Below are 19404 nucleotides of genomic sequence, written 5' to 3'. Positions count from 1 at the left end.
GGGAGGGGCTGGGGTGGTGGGGAGGGGTACTTTCTGGGGCTCTACTGTCACTACTGTAAATTGTCAATAGATATTGTATTTTATACAAAATATTATTGTTAACTTGAATAATGATATTTTAACTGTTTTATAACCCTGGTTTATTCGTTTATCTGTGCTGCTTCATGGTGATAAATTACCCACTTGTGGTTGGAATAATGTGATATTTATCTTTATTTATCTCATTGACATACGTGTATTTGAGTTGGACAAGCCAATTGAAAAAAAAATGGATGGCGAATGGTTTCCCCGGTGATACGACGGCGGTAAAACTAAATGAATAGTCATTTTATTGCACCGTGGGACCCGGGGAGTCACTGCATTGGCCCCTGTAGACTCCATCCCTCTAATACCTTTGGTTCTGTTGTAAACAGATGCGCCCCCTGCAGGCGGCTTTCGCCACCTGCTCCTCCTCCTCCTATACTCGGCTCCTCTGATTCCTCCGCTCCTCATTCACTAGAAGATGGCGGACTGCGCTCCACTGTTAGATGAGGAACTCTCGTCATTCGTCTTCAATTACCTGACAGAAAACTCCTGCAGCCAGGTAAGGGTCTGGGGTCTGAGGACGCATGGGACTTCGGGCTTTGCAGAGTGGGGAGCGTCTTTGCGTGTCGCCCGCCGTGGCGCAAGTAAATACCGGCTTGATGCAAGCCACTCTCCCCGGCTTGTCAGCAGCATCTCGCCCGGCTCAGTGCGCTCTGCTCTGTCGCTCTTTACCAGCGTGCGTGTCTACTATGTCTTGACGTGTGGCTCTTTCACGTGTGTTTGGAGGAACTGTCAACGGTCACAGTGAGTGGACGTAATGTGGATAAAATCGCGTCGGTTCCGCCGGTGATGGCAGCGTTGAGCAGCCGGCGTGTGCACGCTGTTGGCGGATTCTTTGGTATGCAGAGTGGCGCTCGTGGAAACTTTTGACGCAATCTTGAGGGAAGTTTTCATTACAGTGCCAGAGACTTGGACACGTGGTGCGCCCCTGAGCGCGTGGACTTATTCTATAGAGGACTATTGTCTGAATAAACAATAATTTGGTGGCACCTAAATCACATTTTTTGCATATAATAAGAGCAACTCGTTTAACTCTCGTGTGTGAGAGTTTTGTTGAAGCTTGGCTCAGTTTATGTGGCTTTTTTCTTCAGGCTTTGTCAGACTATTGCGTCGGATGTTTGAATAAAAACGGTCTTTACAGAAACATAGGAAACGTCTTTCCTGAGTTATGTTATGTCTTTATCCTCCTGCAATATAAGCTGCTTTTGCCGCAGCAACGTGAGCTTAAAACCAGAGGATCCGTGGATCTCCTCGGTGTGCAGTGTAAAGTTCAGGAACTCATCGATAATGATAGGATGTGTATCAGATATCGATTTGGTAATGAATGGTGCATTGATAAGGCTGTGGTTTATGATCTACTTGGAGATGTATGGCATTGTATTTATTTGTTTTTTCACGCTTTTGTAACATCTTGCGTAAACAGTTACGCCACGTTTACCTAACTCGCACATACAGTGTGTTTAGGTGAAGTGAAAGCAGACACTCATGGTGAGGTTTGTTTTCTGTCCATTTATCTACGTTGTTGCCTTAGAGGTCGCAGGAAGACAAGGCATGAACAGAATATTAAAGGGAAACGTGAAGTCGCCAAACTACGGTCACAATTTCGACCATTTAAGGCATTTATTGCATAATACCTATAATGCAGATGCTTTTATAAAACACATCTTTACATGTATGAATAGAAATGGCATTATAAAGATGTTGGCAGGTGTTCTATAAATCAAACGGTACTGGTTAAAATGACACATGAACTTCTATTGCTGCCTTTTCCGTTAATCCCCAATAATCTGCCATAGTAACCCTGAGAGGGCGGTAGTGTGTGGCGGTTAACGATGATAAAGAATGAGATTTGATCTATATTGAGGACTATTTTGGGATCACATGCATTCCGAATTCACTGTAAGGACGTACTGATCGATTGTATTTTGTAGATGTGATATTTGAGTCTTGCGGTTTTTTTGCACAATCTATTGCGGACATTAAATATGCAGTTTTCCTAACGGGATTTAGTGACAGGATTATGTCTCCCTGTCTCTGGGTACAACACTACATTTAATCTTTCTGCCGTTTCCTCACGACGCGCACGCACGATTACCGTGCACATCAATCCATAACACGGCGTGTCATTGAAACGAGGGACCCCCGGTGTTTACCGCATCATCGTTGCGTCATGATGATTGCTTTTGCTGCGTGATCGTATGTGCGTGTGCGTGTGCGTGCGAGTATGTGTGTCTCAGACCTAAGCAGGTTAATTTAGTGTGTGTTGGGATCTGGGGAGAATATTGTGCTATTTATAACCTTGCAGCAGCGACATGTGCCCGACATACACATCCGCGCGCACATACACGTACAGAAGCACACATGACAAATTAAAAGAAAATTATACTCATATCCTGTTGTACATTATTGACATTTGAAAGTTTATTTTAATTCTTCTCAGTCAAAAATGTGCGTTTTGTACCTTTTAAATAATAGAAATGAATGTAGAGATGCGTTGCACATTGCGTGTAGTGTCCATCTTATAAAAACTTTAGATGCAAATCCAAGAACTGCAAAGTCTGTCAAAAATACTCAGTTTAAAGGTTGAGGCAATAAGTCTAGACAAATGTTTTAGTAAGATAGCAGCTCTGTGGCCTCCAATGCTGGATCACTCTAAAGTCCTTGAGTGACACAGATGCATTAAGACAAAGTACAACCTGACTACAGGGGACAGGAAAAAGAAACATTTTCTAGTACTAGGCTCTCTTCATGTGTAAAACGATAAGGTTATCTATTGTACAATTGTTGCCTTAATATGTTAATATTTACTCAAGGTTATAAAGGTTGGTTGGTGCCCAAGTCCTCAGCCCCTCCTTCCTGTCCTTCCCCTCTGCCCCCATTTCTTGATTCTCATCCTTTGGTCTTTGAGTCTGTGTGTGTGTGTGTGTGTGTGTGTGTATGTGTGTGGTTGGGCCTCTCAACACTGCCGGCTGGTTATTGTAATACTACTCTATCCTCGTGACTGGAGTTACAGAACAGGGCTGCAGCAGTCATGTGAGTTGTAGTGTAGGGAGGGGAGGGAAAAGGGAGGCGTTTGCCTGTGACGTAGATGTGACTGTCTGTCCTGCCCCTCTTCTCCCGCCCTCCTTCCTACCCTCAGTGAGCATGTGACTGCTTTCCTTCCCTTTTTCACAGTCCACCTCAGTCACTGTTGAAGACACACTTGCACATATACAAGTTCACATGTTGACTAAAAGCTCTTCTTTTATCTTCCCATCTTGTTCTTTTATTCAGTCATATTTCTATTCATTTCTCCCAAGGCAGATTGTGATATTTCTGGTGGCATGCATCATTTGAGAAAAAAAAGTTTTCTTTAAATGTAGCTTTTCCAAAAAACTGGTTCTTTTTCCAAAAAAATAGTTAAACAATTCACTATCTTATTTGTTTGCTGTTCTGTAACTGGGAGATGAGCATGTCTTCCAAAAGCAGATGAAAACTTCATGTCATATTACGTTGACAGCAGAGTAAAACCCAAAACATATTGTGAGACCTAGCGTGTGGCGTCTGCCCCCAAAACACACCCTCATCAAGGCCTGCCTGGTTATTTGTCGTTATGTTCTTGTTTTACCAGTTTCTGATAATGCATAATGATGTCCTGAAATGAGTGGAGTCTGTTTATGTTGTGCAGGACCAGATTAAATAATAGTGAGCAGTACTTAAAAAGGGTATTTCAACTGACCTCATGTTCACGCTGACTTACTGATAGAACTAAGTTTGCTATAAGGTCTAGTTACACTAAAACGATCTTCCGCTGAATCAAGTGTGACGACTTCCGACTGTCCAAGGTGTATTCTGAGAAGATATTACCCTGGAATATGAATTATACAACTGAACTTAACAGTAAACCAGGTTCTACTTCAAGACTATAAAGATACCTTGTGGTTATCTTTACACAACTACAGTCTAGTGGACACCAGGTCAGTTTAATGACAAATCAGGTTTGAATCATCGTGGTACCTTAGACTTGTTACTGACCTCAGGCTCCAGTTTTATGTCTACAACTGTTAGCCGGTTATAGAGTGCAGTCGGCACTTCACATCTATTTCTGTGCTAATCATTGACTAGGTATGGAGGGCCAGCATTGGTCCGTTCAAAGGGATTGACTTTGGAAGATCAGGCTGTCTAAACGTCACTCATATAGTCCTGCTGAGACAGGGCACAACCACCCATGAGGCCTCGTGGTAGTAAAATATTAGCTGCAGGCTGTTCTGTTCTCCTTAACAGAGCCGGTTTTCTGGTTAATCTGCTGTTTTTTTCCATGTACGTGTTATATATTTACTTTAAGGATCAAATAGTGTCTAAAGTGTGGGTTCTGCGATATCACATGTAGTGACTAACAACTCCATAAGGGGTTTGTAAGTAGTTTGAGTTTCATTTAAGTATTGCAAAGTTGAGTGAGGTGAAGAACAAGCTGCACTGGTGGTCGTACTGGGATCGTTAAGTTTTATTGCAAAGAGGGTTCAGAGCTGCATCAGTGTACAGTACCATTATTACTTTCTTAGCAAACTCAATGACAATCAATTTTCCAGTCCCCTTAAACGTTAACTTTGAGGTGCATAAGTGCAATCACTTTAAAGCAACATGTCATTCCTAAACAAAATTAGTCTATGCCTCCTAGTTTGCGTCCTTGGTGCATTGCTGTTGTTTATCATGATTTGTATTCTTCGTGATTAAAGTCATCCCTTAAGGCATTTGAAGCATTAAACGCCTACATGTACTGAAAGAAAAACCTAATAGCGCTTACTGTGCTGCTGTGAACCTCATACTGTCTGTCAGCACTTTATTCTGTAACCATGATGCCTTCTGTTTGTGTGTGTGTGTACTGTCCATACAGCAGGTCGTCAGCAGTTACCCATGGCTATCAGATAATGGCGTCCTATTGTGGCACGGAAGTCACAAAGTCTGACTGAACACATTTAGCCCAATGCTCAGCAACATGAATCTGCATCTTTTTTTGCCCCAAGAATCACAGTTTCCTGAATCAAATTTATCTTCTCTAGATCTTACTGGAGGTCTTCTACAGATTGAATAAACGAGGGGTACCTGTAAGTAGAGTATCAAACTAGAAATCCTCTTCCGACCGAGTCAGAAAGGTTGTCACTGTAAATTTCATGTGGTCTTTCCTGCGTCTTCCTCCCTTTGAGGTCAGGACTATGATAAGGCTGAATCATGCTCCAATATTTCTGTAAAGTTCAAGGTCCCTATGTGGAAACAGCTTGTGTTGTTGTCTAACCATTTTTGTAATCACTCTTTGTCTTGATTGTTCAAGAAAAGTGACTACACCACATCCTGCAGGTAGAAGGATGTGTGGTATAAACCTGACAATGACTGAAGTGTGACACTGACAGTCAGTCAGTCAGTCAGTCAGTCAGTCAGGCAGACAGACGGACAGTCAGCCAGTTCAGCCAGTCAGTCAGAGTGGAGGCTTTCAGGTTTTACCCGGGATTGATAGACACAGGTTTCTTGGTGGTACCATCTAGGATTTGTATTGGGCCAAAGACAGACTTAAGAAAAGCTTTTGCACATCATCTGTCATTTTCCGTTTTTTTTACAATAAGTCTCTTTGTTGTGATGTTTATATAAATTGTTCATTTTTCTCTCTTTCTAGTTCCTTTTTTTTGTGCATCAGTCTTAACGTTAGCTTTCTCCTTTTCCTCTCTGAGTCGTGATGTGCACTGCTGCAGTGCAATGTGTTCGGCTGGCAGCCCCACAGTGACTCACCTGTGTTCCTTCTGTTACTGCGCTGATCTTACCCACAAACACACACACACACTAGAAGCAGTATAGGACTCATTAGGCATAGGAATCATACTATTCTGGATAGTGTTCATTTTCTGCTTTATTGATGCAGTTGATGTTGGTATTGGGGCTGGGACATAGTTAACTATTCATGTTAAATCAAGTGACACTTTTTGGTACTTGGAGATGTCAGCACCTGCTTTGTCACTATGGTCTTTTATCATATCCTGGTTCCATCCTGTAAGCATAGATCAGTGTTTTGGGACAAGGACTCACATGTGTTGTCAAAGTCAAAGGCAGAAGAATTCTGTAATCCAGCCAAATCTATTCACTTTAGACCTTGTAATGCATCACTCACATAAACCCTAATCACTTTTAGGGTTTATGTTAGAGTCAATGCAAGGAAAACATTGATATAATAATTGAACCAATCATTAAACCTCATCCAGTTTGGCATTGTTTTCAGGCTCATGAGCAGCATTGTCTAATTGTAGGTACTCGTGGGCTGGAATTGATCAACAAATGTGTCTGTTATTAGCTACTCCAGGCCTTAGATAACGATTGTTATTTCCAGCTTTGAAATTAACCTCAGGTAAAAATGTTTTTTTAAATCCTTGCACGTGGGTGCATATTGGTCAATTAAGAGCAAATAATGTAAAAATAAATTTCAATGTGAATGCTACACAATCGGTCAGACTTGAAAATTATCAAATTTTCCTCAGTTTATTTGCAAATGTGGACACCCAAAAGGGCAATAGTGCAATAAATAATTAAAAAAATAGTTGGACTAAAATAACATTAAAACGGTTAAGGCAATGCTGCAGATTTGATTTTCGGTGAAGTCAATTTATTTAATAGATGCAGTTTATAATTAGATGATGTTACCAAAATAATTACTGCTGAAACATATTGAGATCACAGTTCCCTAACTGTTAATGTGACTTAATTGCCAAGAGAAACCTTCAGTGAACAGGTCAAAGGTCAGAGGGTCAACCCCATGCATCAATAGGTTAAACAAAAGATGTTTCCCCCATCACACTCTGAGACTAGATGAGGAAAAGGCATCACAAACCTTCATGTTTGCCTTACAGTGAACATGCACTGAGCCACTGGTGCATGATCTGCTGCAACACTTACTGCAGGTGCCTAGTGAATACTTGTGTCTGTGGGTTTGTGTAAAGACAGTTAACTTTAAATGCATGTTTAGTTGTAGTTGCTGTCCTCACCAGTGTGTGTGTGTTTGTGTGCGTGTACGTCTGTACGTCAGAGTGGGCGCTGGGAATATTGTTGCTTCCCTGTAAATCCCTCTGTGGTTCATCAGGCATCCGGCTTAGATGCTAACACCCCCAACACACACACACATTGGGCTTGGGCATATGTGTGTACTTCATAAGCTGCATGTGTGTATGTGTGTGTACTATGTCCCATGTCTCCATGTGCTGTTGCGACCTAACTTGCCAGCAGAGGCAGGTGAGGTGCTCCTCAATAATTAATTGCTTGGTGATTCGTCAGCTGCTCACTTAGGCTTTCTTGGCATGAGCAAATACAGCAAAAACATATCCACTCTCTCTCTCTCTATCACACACACAGTCACAGACTTTGAACAGCATCTTTAGATCTAAGATAAAAAAAACTTGTTAAACTATCATTGAAACAAATATCCAACATTCAGTTTCCAGTTGTGTTTTTTTCAGTATTTTCAGCATTTCGTTTTTTTGCAACGACATATTGCTCAAAGTGATGGAGAGAGGAATAATGAAACGTGGTGGAACAGTGTGAAAAATTGCTGATATCGCTACTCCTCAGTCTTGCCGTAGTGTACGACGGGTAACGTGAAACTCTCCACCACAATTTGGGCTGTTCCTCCCCAGGTTTCGAGCATTCTTTGCAGCTGTTTCTGTCTGTTAATTAATTTGTTTCTACTTACATAGGAAAATGGTAGCCAAGGGAAATGAAAAAGCAAACGCTGCTGCTGCAGAACCCATACACTCCACTTGGATTGCACCTCCCATACACACTGCCTCTGCTGCTGGATTTTCCAAACAGTTCCTCCCCCTGAGGTGAAGCAACAGAGCACCACTCAGCCATGTAAAGTGTCCTACACGCACAAGAGATGCATTGCGTGTAGGACAGTGGGAGGCAGAGTGAGTAGATATGGTGGGTGGGTGTAAGACGACATGCAGATAGACCAAAATAAGGCAGCCTCATTAGATATTCATCATCTGTCTGAATTTGTACAAAACATTATTGGTTTGTCTCCCTGGTCCAGGTTGTTGTTGTAGAGTGGGATGTAAGGATGTGTATTTCTCCTCCGTCTATTTTTCCTCTGTCGTGTTCTCACCAGGCTGCGGTTTTCATGCACATTATGTACTTAACCACTCAGAGCTGTTATTCTCTCCTATCACTTCTCATCACACCCTCTTCTTCTCCTCTTCATCTTTTTTTGCGGCCCTTAACTTTATGTGGCATTCAGATGACTCAGGTGACCCACGCAGGATTTGACATTTGGGCTCTTTTTTAAAAAAAATCATTGTTTGCACCACATTTACCTCTGCAGCTCGGTGAGGACATGGTGTGCCTTGCTTGTGTCAGTGAGATTGACAGCCAAGAACTTCATCAAATGTCCTTGTAGGGCATTTTTGAGCATCAATAGTGGTATAAATGGTTTGATGTACGGTAACATGAAATGGATAAAATTTTAGACTAAATTGTTTACCAAACATAAGTGACACATCATTTGCATCTTGGAAAAAAAACAAATGCATGATCCCCAAGTTTTTAAAATGTTTATCTGGAAAACATGTGTATTGACACTTATGTGTAAATATTAGATTAAATTAAGTTTTTTTCCGTCAAATTTAGTGTCTCACTTCACAAGAACCCATTTGACAATAAAATGAGGTCTGTGGTTCTGTTAAGGGATCGTCTGCCTCTGTAGTATGCACAACAGTAAAATAATGACAGGAAACTTGATGTGGGACATGTTTCTCACTAGATTTGTTTTCCTGTGACTTGGTAGCATGTTTTTTTTCAGTCAACCATGTTCTACAGTTCTTTTGTTAACATGTCTGTATGTCATTTGCCATTTTGTTGTGTCGAGACCCAAAAAATAGAAGGGATGAGTGAATGGACATGTATTCACAGCATATGTCTGCTCTAGAATCATGATGCATGCCGACGTATTCATCTGATTTCCTCCTCAAGTTTCAGGGCCCTCCTTTTCTCTCATGTATACATGTGTGTGTCATGTGTCCTTAGCTAACCTTTAGCTGCAATTTGTATTCATCACAGTGTTCCTGTTGCTATATTGACAGTGTCAACATGAGTGTGAGTCAATTTGCCATTCTCTGCACATACACCCACGACCCCCACACAAACGTGAGGGTACAACCGTACGCATCACAGCCCCACACCTGAGGGAGATGGGGGAGGTTGAAGGAACGGGAATCCAATCTCACCTCAGCAGTTTAGAGCTTTGTAAGGAAACGTTTGAAGGCCCAACCATCACTGAACTACACTGGCTGCCCTATTTCTAGCTCTGTTGCCTTATCTATCATCAGTGGTAGCCACTGGGGAAATGAATGTCTTATTTTAAAGCAGAGGAGCGAAACATCATGATGAGGAGCACAAAAATCTCACGAAGATGAGAGGCAGATGAGATGAAAAGGGAGGCGGGCAAGACGGGGGAGATTGGACAATTCTCACTGTTTGCCTTCTTTTCATGTTCGTACACATGCAAGTGACACATGATGCATTAAACAGTAATGTTAGTAGGTAGGTATGTCCATGTCCAGGATACTCCTCCTCCACTATGGCCTTTCTTTAAAGGGTTTTTATTGTTGTTGTTTTTTTATTTTTATTAATCTGACTAAAGTGTTGCTTCCTTCCACAGTCTTGGACTTGGATTTTAATATTTACTTTTCTCTGTTTATTGGCCCAGCTATGGGTTGATTGTGACCCTAAGATGTAGCGTGTCACTCCAACACTGTCAGCTGGGATTGGCTTTGACTTCTCTGTACAGGGTCGTATAATTGATGAACAGGAAGATGTTAATGTTTTCTTCAGCTGTTGCTGTGATAATTCCGGCTCATTCAATATCTTATGCTGTTAAAAAACTGGACCTTGCCACTCCACAATGTGATAAAATACTGTCTAACACAGTAATAACACATAGCAGATCAATGAGTGTTGTGTGAGCAGTGAAAGTGTAACTGCTGCTCCAACATTGGTTTGGGCTCTGTCACAGCTTATAGCTTAATTCTCTCTCTCTCTCTCTCTCTCTCTCTCTCTCTCTGTCTCTCCTTCTCTCTCTATCTTTTTACCTCCCTCCCTCTCTCTTTGACATTGCGCCAGTGTTTTGGCTGGGTCTTGCCTCAACTTAGCCGACAGACAGATCGAGTTGTAAAGATGTCTCGACTGCACACGGGCAAGCGCCCAACTGCACAAACACATCATTTCTTGTCCGACACCATAGTTCGCTGGACCGAAGAGGTGGCAGTAACACACATAAAAGTGGTCAGGTCTACTGGTCATCAGCCAACCAAAATATATACACACATTTGGGTCTCTTCCATCCCTTTACTCCCAGGGCCCTACAGATTTATTGTTTATAATTACAACCTTGTGCTTTTCAAGACACAGGATAAGGAAGTGTATGTAAGGACAGTGGTGTTTCTGAGGGGGTTTCTCTGCAGCAGTACAGAGATCTAACATTGGTTAATAACATTGGTAGCATCTCATAGCAACAAGTGTGGTTGTAGAGGAAAACATACTACAGAATAGGGGTTTCAACACAGCCTGGGATTAGAGATACTTTAAAAATTAACCAATTATTAGTGATCAACTTATATTTAATATTTCAAATATATATTTATATGAACTTTTTATTTTTTCAGTCCAGGTGGTAGGCTTTTTTATGCAATTTACTGTGCCTTCACTGGTGATCGCTGTCACTTTAATTAGCTCCAGTGTGTTATTTTAGAGTACGCCTGGCATTAAGGCAAAACCGCTGTGTCAAATTGGTTATAAAAATAAATGATAAACGCAATTTCTGAATCAGTTTAGTGCTGTAATTATTTGAATTAATATGTGATTTTAGATTGGAGTTTCTCAGTTGAGACTCATAGCAAAACTGTCCATTATTACATGAACAATGTTGGACATTAAAGGCCTTTTGTAATATCTGAAGGTGAAAGAAGTGATGCGTGTTCAAGTGTGCTCACACTGTTCATGGTAATTGGTTTTAAATGTCTACCGCGTGCTTTCCCATTCTTTCCTTCACAAGTTAAGACTTGACAAAGGGTTGATGTTACCAAGGGTTTTTGTTATGGTTGCGCTCCATGCACCACATTCACCAAACATCATTTGAACAAAATGAACATGGCGCCTTAAAGTCATCATGTGATGGGGCAACTTTCACTTGGTGGAAACGTCACTGTTTGCTAACAAAACAAAATAAGAGCAGGAGCAAACATGGAGTGACATCACCACTGACGTCAAAGCAGATATTGATCTGAACTACATGATGTTTTCGAACACAAAAATGAAACAAACTACTAGTGAGATCCCATACTGCACACTTATTTAACACAATAACCCTCGCTTACTGTGGTGAATATTATCATGTGATCATGTGACTGTTGTGAGTGTTGGCTTTAGAAGTAAAAAAAAAAAAAAGACAAAAATGTGTGACTGTTGGTTCATTAGTGTTGGCATAGACTACACCTACACTTTTCCTTTGTGTGTGTAGGAGAATCGTTGGCCCTTGTTGTGTGTTTGAGTTCTCAAGGGTGATGGTGTAAACGGGAGGAAAGGTGAAAGGAAATTTCCACAGCAAGGTGTAAGGTACCATGAGGACACAAACACACAAAAAAGTCAAGTGTAGACAAAGCATGCCAGCAGGGCATACAGCCATGGAAAACAAGTACCTGCGGAAGCCAAACGTGTTTGCACACACACACATGCACACACCCACATGCATGTTTATAGACACTATTATAGTATTATAGTACTAATCACATCACACTCCATTAAGGATTTTCTTCAGGTTTTTGCGTGCTTCGCTTCCCCAGTCAGTCACAGCTGTTGAGCCCCTCCTCACCCTTTTATCCATTCTTGTGTCTCAATAACTCAATAAACCTCCTTTGTGTGTGTTCACAAAGCAATAACCTCATGTTATGATTTAGTTTTTACAAAATAATCAGATCATTCCTTATGCAAAACTCTTTAGGTGTGGAGTTGTGGGCAGGGAAGGACCCAAGAGGCTCTGCAAGGTGTAGCGATGGAAAATTTAGCCAGGTGTGTGTGTGTTGCGTTTCAGTGAGTGAGTGAGTCATGCATGTGGGTTGCAAGCAAAGCATGGAGCAGGCTTCTACCTGCAAGTTGCAGAGTAAGGCAGAGAGATAGGTGGAGGAGGCCATAAATGTCCCTTGGGTTGCTCTTAAACTGCTGGCACTAACACACACACAGTTGTGTTTAATGTTCTTTATGGCGTGTGTGTACATGTATTCAATGAAGCAGGAATCCTGGGTATTTTTAACTTGTAATTTTACACCGTCCTCCAACCTTTGTCTTTGTACAAACTTCCTTCCACATCACATCCTTAAGATTTCCTCTCTTTCTTTCATCTCTCTCTCCCTCCCTCCTTCACACACAGTCTCTCTCTTGCTTTCTTTCTCCTCCTCCATCTCTGTCTCTCTTGCACACTCACTCATTGACCTACTTCCTAATGGCTGCTCAGGCTTGCGTGACCACAGTTTCACTGCTACAACATACACACACACACACACACATTCACACTTAGCTGGACACACTGTTATCCATGTACATATATATACTACATTTTTTCATCCACACCTGCTTCACGTTCTGGAAAAGGTCTAGATACGAATAAATGAACCCTCCCCTCATTTTCCTTGTGGATGATGTTGCGTTCAGTCACAATAAACACCCAGTACAGGACAAATCCTGGGACATTGCTATTCTGTGTTTAACATACTAAACTATACTGTTGAATTGAGTCATTGTTTTTCTCAAAAAAAAAAAAAACAAAGCAAAACATTTTCCTGTTGACCATGAAAATTCTGCTTCCGCACCATAACAGGAAGTAATAAAAAGTGAAGTTTGAGGCCTACTGCATGCTAAATTAATGTTATGTGGTTGGTCTACGTTCAATAATACACGTCCTGCCTTGTTATTCCAATCACTTTGTTAAACTAACATATACCACACATAATGTGATACATTTCACACTGAAAGAGGTTAAAAAAGCATGACTTCACTGTGAAGATTGTCAAAATCTCTGGTCCAGTTCTGTCCACAAAGGCAAAGGAACATTTTTGAATTGTAATATATTGCCGTTTGTTAGGGTTTTGCTGTCGTCAAATGACAATTGTGTTAGGAAAAAGACTATGATAATTTCCCTATTCCTGTTCTGATTGGTTGATGGTTTAAAGGTAGGGTTAAATGGCAAGGTTTGGACAAATTTCCGTTTGTATTTCAGTCCTTAGAAGTCACAAGCTAAGTGCTAATAGCAGTTGTCAGTGTGAGCCTCACCATGTCACCTCTTCATTAAACAGTAGCATCCCCTACTAAGGTTAATTGCCCTTTTGCCTGTGTAGGAAATCCACCAACACCTAGTTATGTGGATGGCAGACCGGCCAAGAATTAATTGTGGTTGGACAAATGACACCAAAGCATCTGTACAAAACTGTACTGTATCTCTAACCATCTGCTGTCCATCAGTAGGGAGTACAATTTCAGATTCTTGTCAACACACACTTGAACCTTTTTGAGTGTAGTCTGAAAACAAAAACACACCTATGTTGAAGGGTGCAGAACCCTGTTGTGGTTCTCAGCACCTGAGCAGCAACAGCAGGGGTGTGGTTCATGGAAGAAATACTAGTGTTGTGATGCAACAGTCATAATAAACTGAATTCTTTCATGGTGAGTGTGCGTCTGTTTGTGTAAGTATGTGCTTAAACATGTGTAGCACTCCCTCTGCTGGCGTCCTACTTCTGTTTAAGTGTGTGTTTTTTCATGGGTCAACAGGTGTGTGCATGTATTGCTGACACCGCAGCATTAGACAAATTCATGTGTAATTTGCTCAAGAAGCATAACAAACGATGCTTGAAATATTAGTGTACAGAAAAAGTAAGACGTTCTTATCTGCATGTTCTATAATCCATTCCAACTTGAATGGGAACGTGGCCTGATTGATGATATTTCCTATGTCCTACCCTACCTTCAAATCTCTGTTTTTAAGGCAAACACCCACACCCACACACCTTTACAGTGTTCCTGGTGTAACTTCCTTCTTTTTTAGCTCTGCTCCACTTTTCTCTTGCCTCAGCAGCAAAGCCTGACCTCGTTTTAAGATTCTCCCTTCCTTTTTTAAAATCTCTCCCAGTTTCGCTTTTTTCTTTTCACATCCCCTTCAGTTGCAGTTTGGTTAAATCTTGATGTCAAGTCTTGTTATTTACTGTATGTGCTTCTTTTCTCTACTATGTTTTTTTCTGACTCATTTCTGTACGCTTTGATTTCAGTATCACTCCCATCACTCCTTCTCCCACTCTCTCCCCCGAGGCTATTTGGAGTGTTCTGGTGTGAGATAGCCGTTACTAGGGCAACACACACACACACACACACACACAGTTACAGACTGGCGTTAGCATTAACAGACTGATGGACGTTTTGTCAATCAAAGATGGGATTTAGTTTGACAGCACACACTTCCATACACTGACAGGGTGAGGAGCACAGACACCCGCCTGGTCAATGGACAGAGTGTAAAATACAGAGAGAAGCATAGGGTAAGAGATAAACTGAGAGAGCAGGGAGAAAGCTCATGCTCTGATAGCTTATTGATTTCCTTGCAGGTGATTTTCAAAATTATTTGATTGAGTGAGGAAGAGTAGACTAAAAAGACAGACAGGTTAAAAACAAAAAGTCATTGTTTTAAGCAAATGTTTTAACAATCTGACAGTGATGGACCCTGACCTCTGCCCTTTACTCTTCACATTATCAGCTTTTATTGCCTTCCTACGAAGTGAGGCTAATTCAACTCAGCTTTGAACTTGTGACGCCACATCATAAGCTTTTTAATTTTTATGAAGTTTGTTTTGAAGACATTAGTAATATATTAGAGCAAATTACTTAAAGCCATTTGTAGAAATAATAATCTTCAGAAATGTACCTTTAGTCAATGACTTTTAAATCAAATAAGAGGACATATTCAGAACTACCAAACTCTTTAGAATGAGTTCTTTGGTTGTCAAAATAGTGACATGTTGTCCTTCACTTATCATGAAATAATGTCATCTTCTTTTCAGTGAGGTTCCAAAACTACACATATGTACTGATGAAATTACTGTGGCAATAGTAAAGAGAAGAATATTGAACAGAAAACTCTCATGTAAATATACATACTGCAATACAAACTGGTACTCGCTTCCATATTTTATTTTAATGTACAGAAATATTTTTATTAACCTACAAATTGCTTGGCAACTAAGTTGGCAAGGTCCTTTTTGTCCAGTGGCAGCTAACAGCTTGTGCCAATACCAGAGCTGCCACTGCTTCTGTTTAATATCACCCAGTGTCGTTAGACTAAAAAATATGTTTCACAATATCCTTTCATGTTGCATCACATTGGTAACGATATTTTGATGTGACACATTTAAAAACCTCAATCCTTCATGGGTAAGTTGAGGTCTAACGTACCTGATATGCAGTGTTGATTACTAGTGCTTAAATATCAACCTTCCAATAAGAGCACGTATCTGCAGCCACTGCCTCATTTCTCTTCTGTCTCTTTTTGCTACGAGATAGACTGTGACTAGTGTCTAACAGCCAGATTTCTCCACGGCTGGAGACAGCTGAGACAGTGTTTCCTTAGATTACTTGATTACTTAAAGGTTAAAATGAATAATTGATCAATGATGTCAAAAATGTCACGCGTACGCCAGTTTTAATTAGTGACTGTGAACAGAGTCGCTCCTGTCCTACTAGAACTGTTCTTAAACACTCTGCCAAAACAGTATATAATGCTGTTTAACGCTCAGATCAGAAGCAGACAGGTCTTCTGTCTTTTATGTGTATTTGGGTGCTGTTAGTGCCGTATTGTCTGCTAAAGTAGTAGACCGCCTACAGGGTAGACTGAATGGTCATCCTGTGTCTTGTGTGTGCATTTCTATCCTGCTTTCATCACAATGGCACCATTGGTCCATTTCATTAGACCACTTGCCAGCAGCTGAATAAGGACGGTAAAACCTCGGAAACTAACGGAGAAAGGCCTTCTGGAACTTTCTGAGTCACTTAAAGCACACGTCATGCTTTTGCCATGTGGCCAACGGTATCACGGGATGAGACAACTCTTATTGTTCTTTTTTTTTTTTTCTTTCTTAGCATTCAGAGGTGAACAGCAGCATTTAAATCGAGGACTTAACAGGTGATGTAATGCTCTCTCTGGCAGCAGGATTGGAGACGTTCAGGTCATTACTAGTGACAGAAACGATGTGTTGGTTCCTGACTCAATTTGAGCATTGATTTAAAAGGTTGTTTCTTGTCGTCTGTTATTGGGAGAGACAAGCTCCAGGGCTTTTAACAGTAATTCTGAGTACTTACATTCATCTTTGTTTTGTTTTTCATTCATTGAGAGGTTAATTTACCAATCCAAAAAATGTTCAGTATTTATAGACTTTTAATGTTGTAGGTAATTGAACCTAACATTGTAAGTTTTTGTAAAAGACGAGATGCATAGCTCCAAAATGTCCTTCCATCTACCCTTTTTATGACTTGTATAGTTTGCTTTTAGCAAGAAACTGGATGGCTCTTCTAGGCTGATCCATTGGTAACAAATTAGTGGTATGTCTCCTAAAGTACATGAAATACTTTTCAAAAGTAGTTCACTCCTGCTGTTGATGATACTGTGTTTTGTCATCACGAAGAAAGAAACTGTTTTGGCTCACTTCCTAGTTTTGTCAATTTTTGCCATTACTTCACGTTTAATTATTAATCTGACCAAGGAGGCAGTTTTGAAATAACTGGATTAAGAAATTCTGAATTGACCAAATCCATTTCAACAGTGGTTGAGGCATACAGTATGTTTAACCACAACCAGACTTAACTTTGCGATTTCACATATTTAACGATTAAAGTATTATTTTGTTGGTTTCCTCTGATTTAAGATGATTTGACAAGACTGCCGAGATTTCTAACACTTGGATGAGAACATCCTACACACAAATACACATGCATAGAGTACACTTTAGCTCGAAATCTGACAACAGCCAGAAATCTGACAACGTGCTGTGACAGTTCGTGTACCCAAAAGTCTTCCCTCTCTTTTTTCTACAAGTGTGTGTTTTTACAAGCAATAATGCAAGAGTGTGTGTTGTACATACGTCCCTCGTCGTTAGTAGTCCATTCTATTAAACCTGATAACTGCTTTTGTTTTACTTTAAATTATGTATAACACACACACACACACAAACCACTCTTTATTCACACAACTGTGGGCCTGGGTGTGTTTTTATGTGCATGTGTGTATAAAAGATTGTAGAATGACAGTGGCGTAGTAATAGAATGAGGCGGTGCCGTGAAGGTCGTTCTGCCTCTATAAACATGACACTACTCACTGAAACACACACACCTACACATGCATACACGCGCACACACAGTCCCACGTCAACTGTCTCTCACTGTATGCCTTATTTACTGCGACATTTTCAGAGCTGACCTGCAACCCGTGTGTGTGTGTGAACATGCACATGTGCGTGTGCGCTTGTGTGTTTGGGAGAGCGAAAGAGCAAGGGAGAAGGCCAGTTGCAGGTGAAAGATTTGCTGCAGGCTTTGTCATAGTGACAGGGATGGACATTTACTAAAGCAGCTGCCTGCTGAGGGAGAGAGAGAGAGAGCGCGCTAGAGAGGGAGAGAGAGGGAGAGAGAGAAGAGAGAGAGCGCTAGAGAGGGAGAGAGAGGGAGAGAGAGAGCGCTAGAGAGGGAGAGAGAGGGAGAGAGAGAGCGCTAGAGAGGGAGAGAGAGGGAGAGAGAGAGCGCTAGAGAGGGAGAGACGGGGACAAACAGTGAGTAAGATGAAGAGAGGCAGTGAAAGAGAGTGGACTTATTACACAGCCAACCACATGTATCATGTAAGCAAATAGAAGAACTAAACTGTTAAAATGTCAGTGCATGATGACAGCCAATGGTTTACATTGACTGCACTGTCATCTTTACAGTTTAATAACTATCCAGAGGGGCAGAGGTGTCATACACTTACACACTTCAGTGTTTAGGCTGTGGCATTATTTAGTGATGAGGCAACATCTTAGGGTTACATTTCTCTCCAATTCTACGGCCGCTTCCATGAAGAAAGAACCAATCATGTTAATGATGGGAAAAAAACACAACAGTTTCAACTCAGTGAAATCAGTGAGTGAGAGTCTCCTAATAGGACAAGTACAAACACAGAGCAGGTTCACCTGTGATTAGCAAAACAACATATTCTTGGCAATGTACATTGCACACACACACAAACACACACACACACACACACACACATAGACTGGCCCATAATTTCCCACACTTGTTTCTTTAACCTCTCAGGACCAGGTTCACTTACTTTCTGCAGAAGGGCTGTGGTTAGAGATAAACTTTCATAAGTCAAAGGTTGTGGAACAAAGTCTGTCTCCCTCAGCCTTTGCCCCCCCCCCCTCTATTTTTCTCACTCTCTCTTCTACCTAATAAGGCTGTACTGCTGAGTTCCTGTGTCACATGCATTGCAGTCCAGTGACACACACATACACACAAACGCACACTTACTCTACACAGTGCTGTGGCACTGGTTGTTGATATTCCAGGTGTCACTGCATTGTGTTGAAAAGTTTATTTGGTTTTTGTTTTGTTCGTTTGTGGAATCGACGTCACACAAATCTTGAATGTCTGCCAGGTGTTTATTGTCTTTTCATCACTTTTCTTTTTTCCTCTAGTGCCTTTCCCCCTCCCCTTCTTTTCCTCTCCTCCCCTTGTCTTTTACACACTTGGCTGACAGGGATAATTAGAATTTTGCCTTTTTTCTGCGTTTGTTTGTTTGTAAATGTGCGTATTAGAGGAGACTAATGTTTTCAGAGGCAGATTTTATACACATTTAACCATCTGTGCAATTACTAAAATGCTGCTTTTAACACAAACGCCTTGCGCTAACATCCGGTGTGACTGTTTACTGCGTAATTTTCCTTTCGGGTGCTTAACCTGTCAAATTTTATATCATTAGAGCCATCAATAATGACTGCTTCATCATGTTTGACATTGGATGTGTTTGTTTTAGTGGCAGCAGACCAGAAACTCTAATGACACCACGGTTTAAATAGTTGGGTAGTTTCAATGGGAAAAAGGCTGATAGTATTAAAAAGTCAAGTCTTCTTTACCTGAACCACAAACACCTTGTTGAAATCAAACTTCAACATTTAGAAACAAATCCTTTAAACATGGAAAAACAGCTTGACTTTTATGTAAAAGCTCTAACTAACATCATTTCTAAGTCTT

The 19404-nt window shown here is 40.9% G+C and overlaps 1 protein-coding gene across 1 annotated transcript in view; it reads left to right on the top strand.

Moving 5' to 3' along the window:
- Positions 1-291: 291 nt before the first annotated feature.
- The window catches only part of ppargc1b (peroxisome proliferator-activated receptor gamma, coactivator 1 beta), a 73300-nt gene continuing 54187 nt past the window's right edge, over positions 292-19404 (top strand). The window contains exon 1 of the mRNA XM_008327169.3: positions 292-583. Within this exon, the coding sequence (XP_008325391.1) occupies positions 503-583 (81 nt within the window). The 5' untranslated portion in view covers positions 292-502. The remainder of the gene's footprint in view (positions 584-19404) is intronic.

The sequence above is a fragment of the Cynoglossus semilaevis genome, chromosome 15 (genome assembly GCF_000523025.1).
Source record: "Cynoglossus semilaevis isolate Cse_v1.0 chromosome 15, Cse_v1.0, whole genome shotgun sequence".
In the NCBI taxonomy this organism is placed as follows: Eukaryota; Metazoa; Chordata; class Actinopteri; order Pleuronectiformes; family Cynoglossidae; genus Cynoglossus; species Cynoglossus semilaevis.
The sequence above is the reverse complement of the archived record's forward strand: the minus strand, read 5'-3'. Positions and strand labels throughout refer to the sequence as shown.